The following is a 22,712-nucleotide window of genomic DNA, read 5'->3' on the forward strand; positions in this document are numbered from 1 at the left end:
AGAAACCAGTGCAAGAATAATGAAACCATCTAAAATCACAATGTCTCTCCCCAACCACGAGTTCACAACTCCTCACCAGAAAGGGAACAAAGCAGGACAGAGAACAAATTTGATGAATTGACAGAAGCAGGCTTCGGAAGGTGGGTAATAACAAACTTCTCTGAGTTAAAGGAACACGTTCTGTCCCAATGCCAGGAAAGTAAAAACCTTCAAAAAACACTGGACAAAATGCTAACTCGAATAACTAGCTTGGAGAAGAACATAAACAACTTGATGGAGCTGAAAAACACAGTACAAGAACTTCATGAAGCACACACAAGTTTCAATAGCTGAATAGATCAAGCAGAAGAAGGGATATCAGAGATTGAAGATCAAATCAATAAAATACAAAGAGAAGGCAAGAAAAGAGAATGAACAATGAAAAGAAACAAACGAAATCTTCAAGAAATATGGGATTATGTGAAAAGACCTAATCTACGCCTGATCGGTATACTGGAAGATGACGGAGAAAATGAATTCAAGCTGGGAAACATTCTTCAGGATATTATCCAGGAGAACTTCCCCAACCTAGCAAGGCAGGCCAACATTCAAATACTGGAAATACGGACAACACCACAATGATACTCCTTTAAAAGAGCAACCCCAAGGCACATAATACTAAGGATCACCAGGGTTGAAATGAAGGAAAAAATACTAAGGGCAGCCAGAAAGAAAGGTCAGGTTACCCACAAAAGGAAGTACATCAGACACACAGCAGATCTTTCAGCAGAAACCCTACAAGCCAGAAGAGAGTGGGGGCCAATATTCAACATGCTTAAAGAAATGAACTTTCAACCTAGAATTTCATATCCAGCCAAACTAGCTTCATAAGTGAAGGAGATGGAAATTCCTTTATGGATAAGCAATTGCTAAGGGATTTTGTCACTAAGAGACCTGCCCTGCAAGAGCTCCTGAAGGAAGCAATAAACACAGAAAGGAAAAACCAGTACCAACCACTGGAAAAAAGGACCAAATGGTAAAGACCAATGATGCAATAAAGAAATCACACTGTCTAAAGGGCAAAACACCCAACCAGTAATACAATGGCAGGATCAAATTCACACATAACAATATTAACATTAAACATAGATGGACTAAATGCCCCAATCAAAAGACACAGACTAGCATATTGGATAAAAAGCCAAGAACCATCAGTGTACTGTATTCAGGAAACCATCTCATGTGCAAAGACAAACATAGACTCAAAATAAAGCAATGGAAGATTTACCAAGCAAATGGAGAGCAAAAAAAAAAAAGCAGGGGTGGCAATCCTAGTCTCTGATAAAACAGACCTTAAACAAACAAAAATCAAAAGAGACAAAGGAGGGGATTACATAATTCTAAAAGTATCAATACAACAAGAAGAGCTAACGATCCTAAATATATACACACCCAATACAGGAACACCTAGATACATAAAGCAAGTCCTTAATGACCTACAAAGAGACTTAGACTCCCACACAATAATAATGGGAGACTTTAACACTCCACTGTCAATACTAGATCAATGAGACAGAAAATCAACAAAGAAATCCAGGACTTGAATGCAGATCTGAACCACATGAACTTAATAGACATTTACAGAACTCTTAGCCCCAAATCCACAGAATCTACATTCTTCTCAGCACCACATCACACTTACTCTAAAATCGACCACATAATTGGAAGTAAATCACTCCTCAGCATATGCAAAAGAATGGAAATCATAACAAACAGTCTCTCAGACCACAGTGTGATCAAATTAGAACTCAGGATTAAGAAACTAACTCAGAACTGCACAACTTCATAAAAACTGAACAACGGGCTCCTGAATGTTGACTGGGTAAATAATGAAATGAAGGCAGAAATAAAGATGTTCTTCAAACCAATGAGAATGAAGACACAACAAACCAGAATCTCTGGGACACATTTAAAGCAGTGTCTAGAGAGAAATACATAGCAACAAATGCCCACATGAGGAGCAAAACAAGGTCTAAAATTGACACCCTATCATCAAAATTGAAAGCTAGAGGAGCAAGATCAAAAAAACTCAAAAGCTAGCAAAAGACAAGAAATAACTAAGATCAGAGCAGAACTGAAGGAGATAGAGACACAAAAAAATTCAAAAAAATCAATAAATCCAGGAGCTGGTTTTTTGAAACATCAATAAAATAGATAGACCACTAGCCAGACTGATAAAAGAAAAGAGAGAAGAATCAAATAGATACAATAAAAAATGATAAAGGGGACATCATCACCAATTCCACAGAAATACAAACTACCATCAGAGATTACTACAAACAACTCTATGTACGCAAACCTGTAAATCTGGAGGAAATGGATAAAGTCCTGGACACTTGCACTCTCCCAAGACTAAACCAGGGAGAAAGTGAATCCCTGAATAGACGAATAACAAGGGCTGAAGTTGAGGCAGCAGTTAATAGCCTACCAACTAAAAAAAGTTCAGTTCCAGACAGGTTCACAGACATATTCTACCAGACATACAAAGAGGAGCTGATACTATTCCTTCTGAAATTATTCCAAACAATACAAAAGGAGGGAATCCTCCCCAACTCATTTTATGAGACCAACATCATCCTAATACCAAAACTGGGCAGAAACACAACTAAAAAAGAAAACTTCAGGCCAATATACAGGATGAACATCGATGCAAAAATCTTCAATAAAATACTGGCAAACAGAATGCAACAGCAAATCAAAAAGCTTATTCATCATGATCAAGTAGGCTTCATCCTGTGGATGCAAGGCTGGTTCAACATACACAAGTCAATAAATGTAATCCATCACGTAAACAGAACCAAAGACAAAAACCACATGATTATCTCAATAGATGCAGAAAAGGCCTTTGACAAAATTCAATAGTGCTTTATGCTAAAAAAAAAAAAACCAATAAAGTAGGTATTGATGGTATGTATCACAAAATAGTAATAGCTATTTGTGACAAACCCACAGCCAATATCATATTGAATGGGCAAAAACTGGAAGCATTCTCTTTGAAATCTGGCACAAGACAAAGATACTCTCTCTCACCACTCCTATTCAATATAGTATTGGAAGTCCTAGCCAGGGCAATCAGGCAAGAAAAAGAAATAAAGTGTATTCAAATAGGAAGAGAGGAAGTCAAATTGTCTCTATTTGCAGATGACATGATTGTTTATTTAGAAGACCCACCATCTCAGCCGAAAATCTCCTGAAACTGATAAGCAACTTCAGCAAATTCTCAGGATACAAAATCAATGTGCAGAAATCACAGGCATTTCTATACACCAATAACAGACAGGGAGCCAAATCAAAAGTGAACTCCCATTCACAATTGCTACAAAGAGAATAAAATACCTAGGAATATAACTAACAAAGGATGCAAAGGACCTCCTCAAGGAGAACTACAAACCACTGCTCAATGAAATAAGAGAGGACAAAAACAGATGGAGAAACGTTCCATGCTCATGGCTGGGAATAATCAACATCATGAAAATGGCCCTACTGCCCAAAGTTATTTATAGATTCAATGCTATCCCCATCAAGCTACCAATGATCTTCTTCACAGAACTGGAAAAACACCACTTCAAACTTCATATGGAACCAAAAGAGAGTTCACATAGCCAAATCAATCCTAAGCAAAAAGAACAAAGCTGGAGGCATCACACTGCCTGACTTAAAACTATAGTACAAGGCTACAGTAATCAAAACAGCATGGTACTGGTACCAAAACAGAGACATAGAACAATGGAACAGAACAGAGGCCTCAGAAGCAATACCATACATCTACAATCATCTGATCTTTGATAAACCTGACAAAAACGAGCATGGGGAAAGGATTTCCTGTTTAATAAATAGTGTTGGGAAAACTGGCTAGCCATGTGCAGAAAACAGAAACTGGATCCCTTCCTGACGCTTTACACTAAAATTAACTCCAGAAAGATTAAAGGTCTAAACCTAAGACCTAACACCATAAAAACCCTAGAAGAAAACCTAGGCAAAACCATTCAGGACACAGGCATAAGCAGGAACTTCATGACTGAAACACCAAAAGCAATGGCAACAAAAGCCAAAATAGACAAATGGGATCTAATTAAACTCCAGAGCTTCTGTACAGCAAAGGAAACAATCATTAGAGTGAACCGGCAACCAACACAATGGGAAAAATTTTTGCAATCTAGACATCTGACAAAGGCCTAATATCCAGAATCTACAAAGAACTAAAAGAGATTTACAAGAAAAAAGCAAACAAACCCATCCAAAAGTGGGCAAAGGGTATTAACAGACACTTTACAAAAGAAGACATTTATGAGGACAACAAACCTATGAAAAAATGCTCATTATCACTGGTCATTAGAGAAATGCAAATGAAAACCACGTTGAGATATCATCTCACACCAGTTAGAATGGCGATCATTTAAAAATCTGGAGAAAACAGATGCTGAAGAAGATGTGGAAAAATATAGGAACATTTTTACACTGTTGGTGGGAGTATAAATTAGTTCAACCATTGTGGAAGACAGTGTGGCAATTCCACAGGGACCTAGAAATAGAAATACCATTTGACCCGGCAATTCCATTTCTGGGTAGATACACAAGGAAATACAAATTGTTCTGTTATAAAGGCACATGCACATGTATGTTCATTGCGACACTGTTTACAATAGCAAAAACCTGGAACCAACACAAATGTCCATCATTGATAGAATAGATAAAGAAAATGTGGCACATATACACGATGGAATACTACGCAGCCATAAAAAAAGATGAGTTAGTGTCCTTCATAGGGATGTGGATGAATTTGGAAACCATCATTCTTATCAAACTGATACAAGAACAGAAAACCAAATACTGTATGTTATCACTCATAGGTGGGTGTTGAACAATTAGAACATGTGGGCACCGGGAGGGGAGCATCACACATTGTGGTCAGTGGAGAGGTCTAGGGGAGGGACAGCAGTGGTAGGGAGGGTGGGGAGGGGTAATGAAGGGAGAAATACCAGATATAGGTGATCAGGGGGATGAAGGTAGCAAACCACCTTGCCATGTATGTACCTATGCAACAATCCTGTATGATATACACATGTACCCCAGAACCTAAAGTACGATAAAAATAATAACAATAATAATATATCTGGCAAGTTAATGCTTTTCTTTTGTATAAGATCTGTTAGTTGATAAAATCTTTAGAAACTCACCTACAATTTAAAATGCAATATTCATTACCCAAGGAATCTCAATGAGGGAACCTCTGAATATAAGAGATATTGTATAATTCAAAAGCTTGACAGGACTTGCCTTGGGCAAAACTGTGACATCAGTAAAGTATGTTTTTGTTGCTCTATGTTAGTAGGTTTCAAACATCAGGTCAGAGATATTCATAGGTTATTTAATTAAGCACTAAATTTGGTGAGCAGGGTGATAATTTAAGAAAATAAAATGGAGGATAGGAAAAATAATAGGAAATAGAGTTTATTACAAATAGTGAGGGTAAGTTATCTGTGTGTGTGTGTCTGGGTGTGTTGACATGTGTGCACATGTGTGTGTACTAGATCACAAGTAAAGTGTATGTTCTACTGTGAAATATGCTCACAAGGTGTGAAAGGTATGACTAACCTGTAACATCCTTCTTCATCTAAACTCTTAACTTTCATCCTAATCCAATTTAGCATGTATTGAACTTTCTTAATTTATGTATCATATTCTCTGATAAACACTGAGAACATAGATATGAATAAATTTCTCTACATGCAAGAAATTCATACCTTAAGAAAGGCTACAAAGATAGAAATGACTTTGGTCTGTGTCATTTATTAGCAGTAGATCAAAATATGATCAAAAGATTCAAACAACTCTGCCTGAAGGAGTTGGCACATTTTTACATAAAGCAAATTTAGTACTTTATCTGGAAGGCTGAGGATAAGTTTGGTGACCAGATATAAAAGAGGAGAACATTTATTTAAAGTAAAGGCAACTGTGGAGCAAAGCACACAGGTTTGAAGTTCGATGGCATGTTTAGGGAATGACAGGTAAGTTAAATGCTTAAACTAGGAGAGAGGATAGGGACACAAGGGCCGAAAATGGTATAAAAGATAAGGTAGTAAAAAAAACTTTTGGACCAACAAGTTATTTATGCTAAGGTCAATACTTATATTTCACAAGCAGCAGAGTACCATTGAGAATTTCTGGAAACAAAGACAAGTCAGGTCATTTCAGATGTGGCTTGATTAAAAAAAAAAATGCATTAGACTATAGTCTAGAATGGAAGAAGTAAATATCCAAGAGAAACTTTTAGTATGGCAGCTAGCAATACCTACTGACTGAAAGTAAAAGAAACGAAGAATCAAACTAACTTCGAATTTTCAAGTTAACCAGATAGAGCAAGATGCCAGTAAGTAAGAATAGGTAGGAGTTAATCACTGCAGTTTGGGGTGAGCTAGTTTTGAGAAACCAGTGAAAAATCAACGCCAACTTATCCAGTAGACCAAATTTTGAGTTCATAAGAAAGAAGGTCCTTTTCTAGCCTTTGAATGTAAGATGGTCGAGTAACTTGCTTTACCCAATACAAAGTGGTAGAATAGATACCGTCAAAGTTTCAAGCATAAGCTTCAAGGGAGACTTGTGCACCTTCCACTTGTGCCTCATTAGAACAATAATTATGAGGAGACACCAAAGCTGGTCTGCTGGAGACACACGGCCCAATCAACAACCAGCACCAACCACAAGACATAGTGTGAGGCCATCTTAGACAATTCAGCCTCTATTGAGGCTCTGTAGACACAAGAGTTATTCCAGAAAAGAGCAGCCAAAGAGCCTCAGTTGAATCTATTCCAAATTGCTAATGTGAAAAGTCGAAAAGTGTATTGCTTTAAATTGCTGAATCCTGGTATGGTTTGTTATACACCAGCAGATAATGGACATACTATCTCCCTTTATTCCACTAACTTGCTGATTATTACTTGTGCCACTCATTTAGCACTTATATTCGGCCCTATTATTAGAAATCCTTTTATAAAGGTAATGACAATGTTGGCTCCTCAACTAAATGGTAAATTCCTTTAAGACAGAAATTATTTGTCTTTTGTTTTGTTTTATTTTGTCTGAGATGGAATTTCACTCTGTGGCCCAGGCTAGAGTGCAGTGGCCTGATCTCAGCTCACTGCAACTTTTACCTTCTGGGTTCAAGCAATTCTAGTGCCTCCACCTCCCGAGTAGCTGGGACTACAGGCCCGTGCCACCACACTTGGCTAATTTTTGTATTTCTGGTAGAGACAGGGTTTCACCATGTTGGCCCCGCTGGTCTCGAACTCCTGACCTCAAGTGATCCACTCGCATTGGCCACCCAAAGTGCTGGGATTACAGGTATAAGCCACCTCGTCAGGCCAAAATTATTTATTTGTATCCTCAGCAATGCCGCCAGGGGAACATAGGTTTATTAATATCAACTGATTGCACTAAAAAGTAATACAGAGAATAAATAAGCACTGAAGTACATTACATAGAATAAGTAAGGACTTGGATCTAAAATACTATCAAGATATGGGAAAGAAATGTTTTAAAGTCAAGATTGCATATTTGATACAGACTATTTTGAAAAGCACTTAATAAATATTAAATGACATGATTATATTTTCACACATAAAAACAATTTGAGCATCATGAAGAGGGAATAGCTGAGAATCAGAACTTTCTTTTAAATTTAAGGACTTTCCCTCTTTTTTTTCCCTGGTACATAATTTTAGTTTTATTTTTTGTCTTTATAGCTTGTTCCTTTTACTTAACTTTTTTCCTTTGGTTTTTGTATGTTTCCTTTTGCTCCAATTATCTTTCACTTTCTACTCTTTTAAAGTTCTGTGATGTTTTAATATTTGCTACTAAAATGCAAAGCTCATGTCTGTTAAGTATTCCTACAGTATGCTCCAAATAAATAAACCAGGGAAACAAAGTTCTTCCTTCCAAGGAAGATACTAGGTTGGTGCAAAAAGTAATGGTAGTTTTGGCCAAAATCACCATTACTTTTGCACCAACCTAATAGCATTCCCAATAACTTTTGTAGTCCTAAGTGTACTTTCTTAAGTGTACCACATTGTTTTAGACTGTGGTTTCTCATATGCTTTTTAACAGTGGAAAGCTAGGCTACTCTGTTTTGGTTTCTTGGAAATGTATGTTAATTAGATCTAGCATTGAAGCTTTTCAGGAATCCTATGCAAATAATTTCTCAAGGTAACACCTACTCTCATGTTCTTTGAATAATTTAAATATGATTTAGCCTCAGAAAATTATAATTTGTTTTCCCTGGAAATACTTAAAATGTCATCAAGTTATCATCTAAAATATTGGTTTAACACAAACACACACACACACACACACACACACAGGAACTGAGAATGGTTTAAGAATATTAATATCAACAAATGTGACTTTCTATATTTTGTATCTTCCAAGAAAAAAAAATGAGTACACTGAAATTCAGTGTTCCCATTATGCTAGGAAATAACATGTTATGTGTGGAAGGAGATTACACTTCTATTTTATAAAAATCCATCTCAAGAGTATTTCACTTTTCTAACTGCTTAGTAATAAATCTTTTTATGTTAAGTATTTTCCAGAAATGTAGAAGATATTATCAAGGGTATGTAACTGGGATTACTGGCATGCACCACCAGGCCTAGTTTTTTTGGGTTTTGTTTTGTTTTGTTTTTCTGTGTTTTTAGTAGAGACTGTTTCACTATGTTGTCCAGGCTGGTTTTAAACTCCTAGACTCAAGTGATCCACCCACCTGCCTCAGCGTCCCAAAGTGCTGGGATTACAGGCGTAAGACACCTCACCAGGCCAGTGCCTATGTCTTAATTCCCTCTATGTAAATGGAGAAGCCACCTAATTTATCAGTTTGTATGAGAGCATCAGCTATTTCCAATGTTTCAGTGTCAATCATGCCTATCTTTAGTGCACCAGCAAAGTAAAGTAGCTCAATCTGTCTTTTAATTCAACTGTAAGTGACATTGGCTAGATACCCATTCTTTCAGTGAAATTATTTAGTTTGGCTTGTTATTTCGGGAGTCAAGATCGACTACCATCCTTTTAAGGTCAGATTCTACCCATGATAGTTAAGCATGTGATTGGCTTGGTCAGGGCAGCAGCAGAGGGAGAGATGGTTATTACAAATAAATCAGTTTTGCTGACTTCCTGATTTTCACTAAATACTTATCCAAAGTAGCTTTCCCTCCACTTCCCTTACCTACACTATCACGCTACTCTCCCAGATAATTTAGAGCTATGCTCTGGATTTCTTATTTGTTCATTTTAATTATTTAACGTTAATTAATGTTTATCTTTGCATTCCAGTTCTACATGTTTTCTATCTCCCTTCCTATTTCTCTCCCACTCTTTCTTTTTAAACAATGACCATTCATAGAAATCAAGCAATACATTGAAACCTGAAGAGTCAATGGGAGTGTCAAGAAGCATAAAAAGCAAGATTTCTCTCACCCATAGTCTCCTTTATTGACCTGTTCAATTAATTCTGGACGAACAAGGCATACATGCTGGGAACATTTCCACTGCTGTCCTGAGCATGTGCTGCAAAGACATGACAGTTACAAAAGTGGCTTGGTCTTTATGAAGTATATTTCAATTAGTAACAAGAATTACACATTGTTCAGGCATAAAACGTAATTTCTTGATTAAAGTTAGCCATATGTTATTTGATTCTTGGCAAAAATAAATGGTAAAACATACGTTAGCTACCACTCACTATGCTGTTATCCTCTACTCCAGGCAATTAACAAATGATATGATCACACATTCGTAAAGTTTGAAAACATAAGCCAATTTGGACACTAGATTCAATGTACTTGTATTTGGAAGCTTTCTGCAGGCTAGTCCTTTTAAAGCAGCCTGCTTTTATATAATTATTGTGCTTTAAAAACACAATTTGCCTGTCGGATATCAGAATATTATAATTAAGAGGTATAATTAATGCAGACCTGCTGTATGATGATTTATTATCAAGAACATCAACCTCAAACATTAAAAGATATTCATGATTAAATTTTCAAAATTCCTTAAAATTAAATATACTTACAAAAAGTTACAGGTATGTTATGTCTTATGACATATGATTCTGTCTATATGTACTTAAATGTTTTATTTCACAAATATTTCTTTTATTTAAAGAAAACATACACAGACAGTAGAACTCAGTTCTGTGCCACTTAAATTTATTACCAGGAGTTGCAGTTTTCTTTAATTACTGATCCCTCTTCATAACGTTGACCATCTTTGAAGCAACCTGTCAAAGTAACACGTAAGCAAATCAAAATGCTAAACTAAGCAATAAAGTTCATTCATATAAATGTAATCAAAAATCATGGTTAGCTTTTCAAATATGCAGAAATGTTTGGTGTCAAGCTGATAGAAATCCGTGTCTGGTTTATGCCAAGGTTTGTGTATCAAATTCTTCTGGGCCCGTTTCAATGCTTTTATCTTTAAACTGCATATTATGGTCCAACAGGGAGGATTTGTAAAGCACGAAAACAGGATTACCAAAGAATTAATCACTATGCTCAAAAAATAACGCTTTTAAGTAGCAATATAATAGTATTTGAATTGATTTATGGCATTTCTCATTTTAAAAAACAACTAATCAAGTCTCATAAGTGCTTAAAATTAATTGGATATGAATAGACCAAATAGCTCATAGCTTTGGACTCAAAATATCAAGTAATTTCATGGAATTTACCTTACAATGACAAATTCTATTTTTTTTAAGATCTGAATAAGGGGACAATTCATAAAATCAATAATATTGTAGCCATTTTCCTTCCAAATCCAAATGTTTCTTAACTATTAGCTGAAACTAGTTATTGTTTTATGAGAATATATGAACTACTCAAAGATGATGAACAATGAATTATCATATAAAAACCTTTGGTAACATTGTGAAAATAGTTCTCTGGTTAAACATTTAAATTCCTTTTGAAAATATAATCTGCTCAAATTTAAAATTAACACTGAATTAGCAAAAGGGACTCAACTTTGTCTAGTGAAACTGTTTTTGACAGAAACAATTGATATTTTATGCCAATGGCCTCTAATTAAACAAAATTAATTTTAATCTTTTATTCATAAAATCATAGGGCAAACAATAGGATTAGAAAGCATTCTGAGAGACCTGGTTTAACTTCTAGTCACAATGTTACAAAGTCACTTAGGGAATTAGCTATCCTTTGATTTTCCAAAAAATATTTTAATAGGAAATATTTCATAACTGCCCATCCCCTGAATGTTTTACAATTCAATATTTTACTTAATACATATAGTGATTTATATATTTGCATCTATGCTTCCCTTTCACGTGGAATTTTGATAGTTCACAATCATGGGGTAAGAAAAGAAACCACCTCTCTCCTGACCACAGTCTTCCTTATGCAGCAAGCCCAAGATGGGGGAAGACTGAATGTTACCTCCAATTCATGGTTTTAATTGCTATGTAAGATTAGACACGCATCATAACTGCATTCACAATATGTTTCTAATTTCAAAAGATCCTAGAATTTTTTAATCACCTAGAAACAACAGAAAATTCATGCAACAATTCAAGTTTTCATTCAAAGTCAAGAGAAGTACTTTCTTAACCATTCTTAAAAATCAAGAGTGTGGCATAAAAACAAAGCTGATTTTTAATCATACTTCATGAATCTTGAGTGCTCAGCTTCTGAATTCCATGGATAAATGGAACAGAGCTCTCAAGGGTCCTTAAAGAAAAAAGACTGTCCTTTCTCTGACTTGTAGTCAGCTAATAATTTTGAAGTCAGGAAAATGCCATTACCAAGCCACCCAAAATCATCAGCACTAAATTTAATGTTAACAAAACTTCCATTTCTTGGTCATCCATCCTTAATGTCACGTAAGAGATAACTACGAGACACTACATTCGCTTTAATCGCATATGAGAATTAATCTCTTGAACAAAAGCCATACTCAGTTACACCTGACCCCAGTCCAGGTGCTGACACAACATGCAGACACAGTTCACTCTCTCCTTACTACAATCCTCCCCAACTCCAACTCATTTCCCACATGGCATCTACAGAGATCTACAAAAATATACATGTTACTTCCTACTTAAAACATTTAAGTCGTTTCCCATCAAATTTAGAGTAAGACCAAACTTCTTATTGTAACCTATGAGGCCTTACTCAAAATGTCTCCACCCTAATCTCCGCATTTATCACTCCTGTTGAGCCGACTGGAGTGGAGGTTACCAGAGGGATGAAGCCTTAGCATAATAGTAGGGAGGCTAGAGGGAAGCAGGTGAATATAATTTGGAGGTAATGGAAAGGGACTCACTCCTGGATTGAGTTTGGCGAAAAAAGGAAAAGAGGAATCAAAGTTATCTCATTAGGACTTTGGTTTGAGTAATGGAGAAACAGTGCAGCTATCACTAAGATAAGAAACAGGTGTGTGTCAAGAAATCAAGACTACTACATTGCATATTTTAGATTTAGATAAAACCTAGGCTAGACATCCTAACAGAGATATCAAGTAGACAGCAGTTTATAAAAGATGAGAGTTAAGCCAAGGCTGGAGCCTGAATTTGGAAGACATCAACATCCATATCTTTTTAAAACCCAAGACTAAATAAGAGTCTTTTGGAGAGAGTGTATGTAGGTAAGAGAAAGTGGTCCAGGACTGAGCTCAAAACACTGCATTTGATAGACATTCAGAAGAGGAAACTGGGAAGAAGTGGCCTGTGAGGAACCGGGAATTGAGGAAAGGGTGGAGTCATCCAAAACAGGGTTACGAAAGTGGTTCATACACTCAAGGTGGTCAGCCGCATACAGTACTATGGAGAGGCCAAGAACCAGAAAACAGACACCTGAATATTGCACTTGGGAGTGTGGGAATTGCCGATAACCCTGCCAAGAGAGATTTCAGTGAAGTTGCAGGGAGTTGACTTCCTGTAGGAATGGGTTGATGAGAGACTTGGAATAAGAAGTGAAAGTTTTCTTTCAGTTATTTTGCCACGCAAGGAAAGAAGGGGATGAGATGGTACCTGGTTAAAGGCATGAGTTAAGGGAGAGCTTTTTTAAAGTCGGGAAAGAAAAAAAGGCATTTTGTAAATTAACGGTTAATCCACGTGTATTAGTCTGTTTTCACACTGCTAATAAAGACATATCCAAGACTGAGTAATTTATAAAGGAAAGAGGTTTAATGGACTCACAGTTCCACACGGCTGAGGAGACCTCACAATCATGGCAAATGACAAAGGAAGAGCAAAGAGAAGTTCTATTTGGTGGCAGGCAAGAAAGAGCTTGGACGGAGGAACTCCTATTTATAAAATGATTAGGTCTCGTGAGACTTACTCACTACCACGAGAACAGCATGGGAAAAAAACCTGCCCTGAGGTTCAATTACCTCTCACTGGGTCCCTCCCATAACAGGTGAGAATTATGGGAGTACAATACAAGATGAGATTTAGGTGGTAACACAGCCAAACCATATCACCAGGAGAAAAGAAAAAAAAAAAATGATGCTTCAGGAGAAACAGCAAGAAAGGGAAGGAAGGGAGAGAGAATGGTAAAGATGGAAGTACTGAAAAGACAAGAGAAGATGGGATTCAGAGCTCAAGACAGGGAATCAACTTAAGGTAAGCAGTAACCCAGGTGGAGGTAGGTTGAAAACTCTGATTGTGAAGAGATGAAAGAATTCCTGTCTGGTAGCTTCACTTTCTCAGTAAAGTATGTCTGGGGCACCTCAGAGTGAGATAATTAATCAATTGGTTACACACACAATATATTGACCAATAAAATAAAACAAAGCCAAAATTAATGACTGTTGGAATTAAGGCAGTTTTACAACTTTAACAGTCTTTAAAGTAATATTAGGCAAATCATGTATTTGGAGAATAAAATCATTTATCTTCTTGAATTGAGAAAAGATGATAATACATTGTCCATAATTTATTTTAAAATAGTTCATCACAGTGTATTATAAGTATCTGTGCTGGTTTAAATGTCACTTCTTGAATTGCAAAAAGATAATAATATGTTGTCTATAATTTATTTTATAATAGTTCACCACAGTGTATTATAAATATCTGTGCTGGTCTAAACTTTACTGTAAGAAAGGCAGTTACTTGCTCTAATCAGGAATCCACCCCCGAAGGGTTGTCCAGTGGCATTCATTCTCAAAGGTAAGACCTTGGAGCAGCTGCTACAAGTGCTTCCATTATCCACATTTTCATCAACACTAGAGTATTCAAATAATAAATGTCAGAAATGAGTTTTATTGTTAAAATGTATGACTTGTTAATCAGCACAGTTTTGATAAATAACTACCTCCGATTGGTTAAATTATGAGGTTAACTTATGAGGATTACCTAAAATATGTCAAAGTCACATCCCACCTTTGTATCCCATAGTTTATACGTATCTCTTAAACTCAAAACACCTGTACTCTTAGACTCGGTGCTCTAGTATTGATGTTTGTCCTGTGTACTGTGTCCAGTCAAGTAGGTAGGAGGAATTGTCATTCTCTGATAGCCACTGTACAGGTAACAGTCATGCCACTGAAGTGTTATCACATGTGCCTCCAATAAATTTTTAATGCAACGTAGATGTGGGAACACCTAAAAGGACAGAAACTGGAGACTTCATGAAGCTTGCAGAGGTTGTATAAATTGGTTTGTGTCATATTTTTATGTGTCAGCATATGTGGCAAAGAATGGACCGTGATTTATTGTCAGTGTAGTAGAGTTAAGGAGGCTGAGAAGTAAATAATCCTTATCTGATTCAAACATGTCAGTGACACACACATTTTTTTATCTTTTTTCTTTGATTAGGATTATACACACACATATTGTACATAATCAAATTAGCTTAAGTCTGTTCATGACAGATGGTCTACTAGACTTTCTCCTTAAGATCCGCTGCAGCAAAAGGTTATGTCTAGAAAATTCACTCTAGCTGTTTTCAACTCTACCACTGGTTCTCCATAACTGACATTTGATTTTTTTTTTTTTTTTAACTTTGACAGAGTCTCATGCTGTCATCCAGACTAGAGTGCAGTGGCGGGATGATAGCTCACTGCAGCCTCAAACTCCTGGGCTTCAGAGATCCTCCCACCTCAGCCTCCCATGTAGCTGGGACTACAGTGCATGCCACCATGACTGGCTAATTTTTATTTTTTTATTTATTTTGAGGTGAAGTCTTGTTCTTTGTATATTTTTGGTAGAGATGAGGTCTCATTGTATTGCTAGGTTGGTCTTAAACTCTTGGCCTCAAGAAATCCTCCCACCTTGACCTCAAAGTGCTGGATTTACAGGTGTGGGCCATGACAGCCACCCTGACATTTGAAATCCTTTACTGGAAATTGCCATCAGATATGGCAAAGAAAACATACAACAAAGAAAGTAAAACATATTACCAGTATGTTTTACTTCCAGTTTATACAAAAGATGTATTTTTATTTTTTTAATCCCGAAGATAATGTACATAGTTTTAAATCCTTGATGTTAAGAGCTCTTAGGACAGAAAAAATAAGAGGAACTAGACAATACCCATATAACTAAATATCTGAAAAATAAAGTCTACGAGATCAGTGAGTGATCACAGAACCTCAGAGGAAAGTTCCTTTATACATGCAAACAATATTGTAAATAATACATGTTGTATTTTTATCTTAACTAATTTTGCACATTTTTTCAATATTGTATAGCACTATTTTCAAGTAGCTACTTTCAAAAGGAAGATAAAACAAAAGAAAAAAATATCTGTATAGAAGTGCTTATAGTCTAATGTGAACTTTTTGCTGAAAAATAAAATGATTAATTACTTCCTTTCATAGTGAATGGAGCAAAATCTATACCTGGAACATATGTTCTGCATAAAACATAACCCTAAATTAAAGTCTTAGCAAAATTCTCGCTCTCAAGCAAAATTGGATATTGAAGAAGTGGATATTGAAGAAAATTGGATATAGCAACTACTTTTTTGTATGGGCTATATGTCTCAAATAAGAAAAGCTCAAGTACATTTCAGCACATTAAAAACATTACAGCTCATGCTTTTAAACTGAGACTTAAAAAAAATTAACAAAAGGCAGATATCCAAATAGTCACTGTGTTGTGATGTGGTTCTGCATTCTTAATTTTTGGCAGAGATTGCCAGTTATTCCCAATACCATTCTCTCCTTTTTTTTCTTTTGTATCAGAACGCCATTCATAGCTAGGCACATTACCACACAGCTAAGCAAAACGTCTCTTTGATGATTGGCATGACCATGTGACTATGTTCTGGCCAAAGAGATAAAGCAGAGGTGCTGGTCTGCTTTAGAATGTCTTCTCAAAATGTGAAAACTATATTTTTATTTTCCCATTTTTTAAATTGGGACTCAAACATTATTTTTGGAGCATGAAGAGCCAAACTAGATAATGACTACAAGAGCCATTTTCTAGCATGGTGAAGCAAAAGGCTGCATGGAGCCTGGTCTCTAATGACAAAGTGAATCCAGGCAAAATATCCCATGTGTTAGAAATATGTATTTTAGTTAGAGTTGTCACCAATCGGACACATTCTTCATGGTGCTTAAACATTAACCATTTTATCAAATAAACATTAACCATTTTAATATACTCAACTTTTCAGGGTTATATTTTTGTCTGTATATGGCATACTAGTCACACACAATGCTTCCTGATTGTTTTACATACCTAAGTCTCCTTACCTATGTAGATGCTAAGTTTCTCAAGGTCTGGAACTTTATAATACTCTTTTCTTATGACCCTCAATGCTTACCACAATCATGGATATATGAAAAGTTTTAAACACTATCAATTACTCCTGTTAATGTTCCAACATCCAAAATAATATAGAAATTGCACATTTAAACTACAAACAATAATACTTTGATACTTTCCAAATATCTTATAAAAACTACTTAATGCATGAAAAGCTACACTTATGAAAATATTTTTATTCTTTTATATCATATATGTACATTATTATTTAATTTAACAAACATAAAATTTGAAAGAAAATTAAAACCCTCTAAATATCAGTTAATCCAAATTCAACCAATATTTACTAGGCCTCCCTCCTCATGGCACCATAATTAGTATACAGTAAGTAAATCACCATGTTTACTCTCAGGAAGCTGCCATTTAATTAAAATAAAGTAATATTCTATTAAACAATGAATAATTAAATAATGAATGAATTAATACCTGAAAAGTGCTTGGAACAATTGTTGGCGCCATAGTAAGTATTCCATAAATCTTAGCTTACAGGAGGAGGAAGAGTGGGTTCATTAAGACAATAGAAAACTTGCTCCTCATGGCTTCGCTTCTTGGCCTTTTGGCTAAGATCAAGTGTAGAAAACTTGCTACTCAGCGTATGTTACAGAGGGGTCTGTTAATTATCTACCATACGCAGGTTCTATGAGGGGTGAATTTCCCTGACTGCCTAATCTTGTCACTATTAGAAACTATACTTAAATAAGTACACTAACTAATCCTAGGCACAGGACTCCTTATGATGCCTTATGTATTATCATCATGTTATTAACATATATTAACTTCACCTATTATTTTAATGATCATACCAACATGACAAAATAGAGAAGTTCAACATTAAAACCACATTTTGAGGGTGTATTTTCATTGAACTTCTCTATTTTGTCATGTGACAATACATGCGAAATACATGTTTAATAGAAAATATTTTCTATTTTTAAACATGCATTTTCTATTTTTCAGTGAAATATACCTTCTATTTTCAAAGAAATCACCTTCTTTCAATTTCGAAACACATACAATAGTAATGGCCCAAGGGACCATGTGCAGTGGTGCAAGTTGTATATTGAACAAAAATGAGGAGCTCCACTTACAGAAACAACAGACATATTGACCCCTGGCAGAAATGAGAGAAGTGGGTCAGAGAGGAAATAGCAAGGGGTGAGGTATATGGGAAAATAGAAACTACACATGTTACCACAAGATGTCATCCACCACTCATCTCTAACTGATGGTTACCATACAAGAACCTGGACCCAGAACTGTCAGATCTTTCAACTTTACAGGAGTAGCTAAACATCTGGATTTTTTAATAAAAACTGCTGGTTTAAATATTTCTAACTCATATTCATGCTATTTTCTGTTGGTTTTATTTTTTCTATGTAGATTACCACATTATCCACAAATAATGAGTGTTTTATTTCTTTTCTTCAAATTCTTTTACTTCATTTTTTCTCTAAGAGCATAACAAAAATCTCTTTGTTAAATGTAGCAAAAACGGTAGACATTCATTACTAATCTTAAAGGGAACACACATATAATTTCTCCGTTATGTATGATGTTTACTTTGGAGTTTTGGTGTAGACATCTTTACCATGATAAAGAAATATGTTTTCACTTCTAGTATTAGAATTGAGAAAAATTGCCACATAGGACATGAGCTCTCATGAATAAATAACATTTATTCATAACAACAGCCAACCAACTATAAAATATATTTTTTAAATAAGTGATACAATGCTTGAGCTCACAAGTTTGAGACCAGCCTAGGAAACATGGAGAAACTGAGTCTCTACTCAAAATGCAAAAAAACAAACAAACAAACAAATAGCCTTGAATGGTGGTACAGGCTTGTAGTCCCAGCTACTTGGAAGTCTAAAGTGGGAGAATCACTTGAGCCTGGGGAAGGTCGAGGCTGCAGTGAGCCATGATGGTGCCACTGTACTTTAGCCTGGGTGACAAGGTGAGACCCTGTCTCAAAAAAAAAAAAAAAAAAAAAAAAAAGCAATACAAAATAAATCTTAAAATATCCAAGAATAAACAAAAAAAGTATTATAAAGCTACTATGGAGAAAAGTGTTCAATCTATTTAAGGATATTTTTAAAAATCAGAGTAAGTGGAGAAACATCCTATACTCTTTGATGTCATCACATTACAGAGTTCAACTGTGTACAAACAAGTCTATAAATTTTATGCAATTCTATTTAAATTTTTAGCTAAAGTTTTTTGAGGAACTAGAAAAATGTATTGAATACCTGTTTATGGAAGATTAATGTCTACATGACCTAAGTCATCCTCAAAAAAAGAGGGTTGACTAAGTTGACTTGCTATACCAGATATTAAGTTGTATTACAAGGCTGTAGATGGGAAAAAGTAAGTCACAGGAAGAAGAGAGCCAAACATTAATGAGCATATTATGAGAAGCTCAAACCCACTAGAAATTAGAGAAATTCAAATTAAAATGACAATGAGCAATCATGTTTTACTGATTATATAAGTAACGGTTACCCATCTGGATAATACTGCTAGAGACGTGTCCCCATATAGTACTAGAGGAGTATAAATTCATGCAGCTACTTCTGAGAGCCATCTGGCAAGACTTAGATTAAATACATACCTGGGACTCAGCAATCCAAGTGTTGCCTGTATCATGCAAGTCAATGAGAAGGCACGCATGAAGCTGTCCTTCATGGACTTTGTTATGATAGCAAAGAGCTGTAGACAACCTAGGTGTCCACCCACCATGGAGGAAACAGGGAATTAGATGAGATGAAAGGATATCATAGGGAATTAGGCATCAGGCAGAAGCCACAGACTAGTCATACTAGCCCATGGAGACATGGGGAGAGTTTTAAAACATGCTGCTGTCTGAGAAAATCAAGAAACAGAATGAGGTCTGTAGCATAATATGGTCTATATAAATTAATAATTCAAGCTCATGCTCTCGCCTTTTCTCTGTACAAGATAAGACTACATGCTGTAAAAGGGTATGCAACATTTTTTTAAAAGGAGTTTACCATTGGAGAAAGATGGGAATGGCTCATAAACATTAAAGGAATGAAAGGAAGGAAGGAAGAAAATGAAGGAAAAGAAGTAAGAAAGGACATAAGGACGAAGGAAGGAAGGAAGGAAGGAAAGGCTGGATGCAATGGCTCCTTCCTGTAATCCTAGCATTTTGGGAGGTCAAGGCAGGAGGATCGCTTGAGACCAGGAGTTTTGAGACCAGCTTAGGCAACATAGCAGGACCCCATCGTTACAAAAAAATAAAATAAATTAGCTTTGGGGTATTGTGGCACATACCTGTAGTCCTAGTTACTCAGGAGGCTGAGGGAGGAGGACTGTTTGAGCTCAAGTGTTCGAGGCTGCAGTGAGCCATGATCCTGCCACTGCACTCCAGTCTGGGTGACAGAGCAGCAACACACATACACACACACACACACACACACACACACACACACACACAAAGTGGAGGGAGGAAGGGGAAAAAAAGAGAGAAGGATGGAGGGGTGGAGGGAAGGAAGAAGGGAAAGCTATTTATTGGAAAAATGTAAAGGCCTCAGATAAATAACAGGTGGAAAATATAAAATAATGCATATGTAAACACATAAAGAGGCATTTTCTAAATTTTACAAACAAGATGACATTATTGAGAATAAAGGCTATGACATCTGGATTTTATTTATTTTTTTTTTTTTTTGGCACAGAGTCTTGCTCTGACTTTTTAGATGACATCAGGATTTTTGAAATAAGGATTCCAAGCCCCTAGTTTACCCCAAAGTGTCTTCTAACTGTGATTTCTAATCACCATCACCCATTTACGATAGTGTGACAGAGACCTCTGATTAACCCTGAAGTTCTGCTGAGGAGATTTAATACAATGAGAGAAAGAAAAATAAAGCCTCATCTAAATGTAGCTGTAGAATTTTGTTTGGTTTTGTTGCAGAACTTGGTTATATCAAATGCTCAAAATCCATAGTCATTCTCCTCGAATTAGATCAATAGTAAATACTATCATCCTCCTTACATTGTGTTTATCCATTTAACCTTAGATGTTTTCCGCTACTCTGTATGAAATCCTCTTTCTTTTTTGATAATTTTAAAACTCTCAGACTGGAAAAAAAATGAAGCAAAACAAAAATACACATGAAGAATATATTTGCTATTACTTAGGCAGTGTAGTACCACTTACTACAGTTAGGTGACTGACTTTATTTTATTTTATCCTAGTTTTAATAGCATCACTATTACCACAGTTTCTAATGCTAGTGCATCCATTAGCCCCTTGAAATAACTAAATCTACAGATAATAAATCTTGTGACTTTTTTGAGACTAAGAGGTTACACACAAAAAGGCTTGAGAATCCTGATGTCAATACAAAGCAGAGAGAGAGAAGAGAAGAAAAGAAAGAGTTGTAAGTAATCCTTATATAAATTGAGTGAGTGTTCAAAACTCACTGATCAAGATTCCAATCAGCACTCAGGACCGTCAAATCAGAACTTACCTGAAGGTGCTGGTATTACACAGGAACCCCACATCCAAACCAAAGCACGTTAACAATCCAAATAAATTTATTTTCTCAATCACAGTAGTTGTTTTTATTTCATTGAAAGAAGGAAAAAAAATAAAGAAGAAAAAGAGAGTAAGTTTGTCAGATCATGTTGTTATGAATGAGGATAATGTTGAAACACATTCTCAAAGCCTACCTTCTGGATACCAAGGCAGTGTGTGAGGATCCCATTCTTTTTCTTCATGGCAAAAGGACTTGTAATCAGGACAGCAATCAGAATTTTCCCTGTCACAGAATTTATCACAGTAGCACAATGCATTTGCCTCATAGAACTCAGTGACACAGCCATCATCTCTGTCTTCACAACAACCAAAATTTCTACAGTATCGTCCTTGGAAAATGGCTCTTTTGAATCGAGTACCTTCCAAAATGGTGTGATTCCTAGTGAAATAAGCTTCTAGATCCACTTCTCTTTGAGATAAATACTGCTTCTCCATCCAGATTTCTGTAGTAAGATAAGAGAAGATTAAGATCTGATATCCAGTCCACATTCTCTAAAAGTCAGGTATAGCTTCCACTTCCGTTATATCCAATACCCTTGGCCTTGTGGGCTTCTGCTTGCAACCTGAATTCCAGTCATCAAGACACTTCAGCCTGAAACCTGAAACTGATTCTTTGCTTGAACTGAGTATACTTCTTGTAGTTAAATATTAATCCAGAATTTCAATGTTTGACCAAGATACCGTATGTTAGAAATAAACTATTGTTATTCCCCCAAAGTTAAAAACTTAAATTTCATATAATATAAAATTTTGCATTATCAATATATCTACATAAAATCTTATGCATAGAGGTACAATGAACATTGCATGCCTCTCAAAAATTCTAGGTTCTTAAATCAAAAGCCTCCTTAGAATATACTTGGCCCAGATTATGGCTGTAATAACCACTGGCAAGGTGCAGGAAATTCAAAAGTCAAAAGTGCAATTATTCATTTCACCTGCTTGCATTGCAACCAAAATCCAGGCTCTCATGAGGTTGCTTATTAGGATCTGTCAAATCAATAACAGTTGCTCTAAATCATGCCCAGTCACACACTAGTTTGATTTCCCACCTGTACTCCATTTACCTACCAGAAGCTTTTTGATTTCAAGGCTTAGTGGAATCTAATTCAGCAAGAAATTCCCTGAGGGTGACTTTAGTTCCCTCCACCTGAGTCCCCACTTCAGTATCTTGAAGGCAGTTTATAGTCAAGAAAAGTCATTAGTGCGAATGAGCTGAGGAGAGGGCACTTTGAGGGAAACTGGAAGGACAAGGTATCGTTTGTGTTTTATAGAGCTGTGCGTTTACAGTGGTTTTTGGCTACACTGTATTTATTCATTAACTACAAT

General features: G+C 35.9%; 1 protein-coding gene across 2 annotated transcripts in view; it reads right to left on the reverse strand.

The window, feature by feature from the left end:
* Positions 1-22,424, reverse strand: part of TINAG (tubulointerstitial nephritis antigen) — a 105,715-nt gene extending 83,291 nt beyond the window's left edge. The window contains exons 1-3 of one of the 2 annotated variants that reach the window (XM_003926380.4): positions 21,518-22,421; positions 10,246-10,309; positions 9,508-9,597 (exon numbers count right to left, since the gene is read on the reverse strand). In XM_003926380.4, the coding sequence (XP_003926429.3) occupies positions 9,508-9,597; positions 10,246-10,309; positions 21,518-21,872 (509 nt within the window). In that variant the 5' untranslated portion in view covers positions 21,873-22,421. Of the gene's footprint in view, positions 1-9,507; positions 9,598-10,245; positions 10,310-21,517 lie in introns of both variants that reach the window. The other variant, XM_010337146.3, reaches the window with a different exon arrangement.
* Between the last annotated feature and the right edge of the window lie 288 nt (positions 22,425-22,712).

This window comes from Saimiri boliviensis, chromosome 4 (genome assembly GCF_048565385.1).
Source record: "Saimiri boliviensis isolate mSaiBol1 chromosome 4, mSaiBol1.pri, whole genome shotgun sequence".
In the NCBI taxonomy this organism is placed as follows: Eukaryota; Metazoa; Chordata; class Mammalia; order Primates; family Cebidae; genus Saimiri; species Saimiri boliviensis.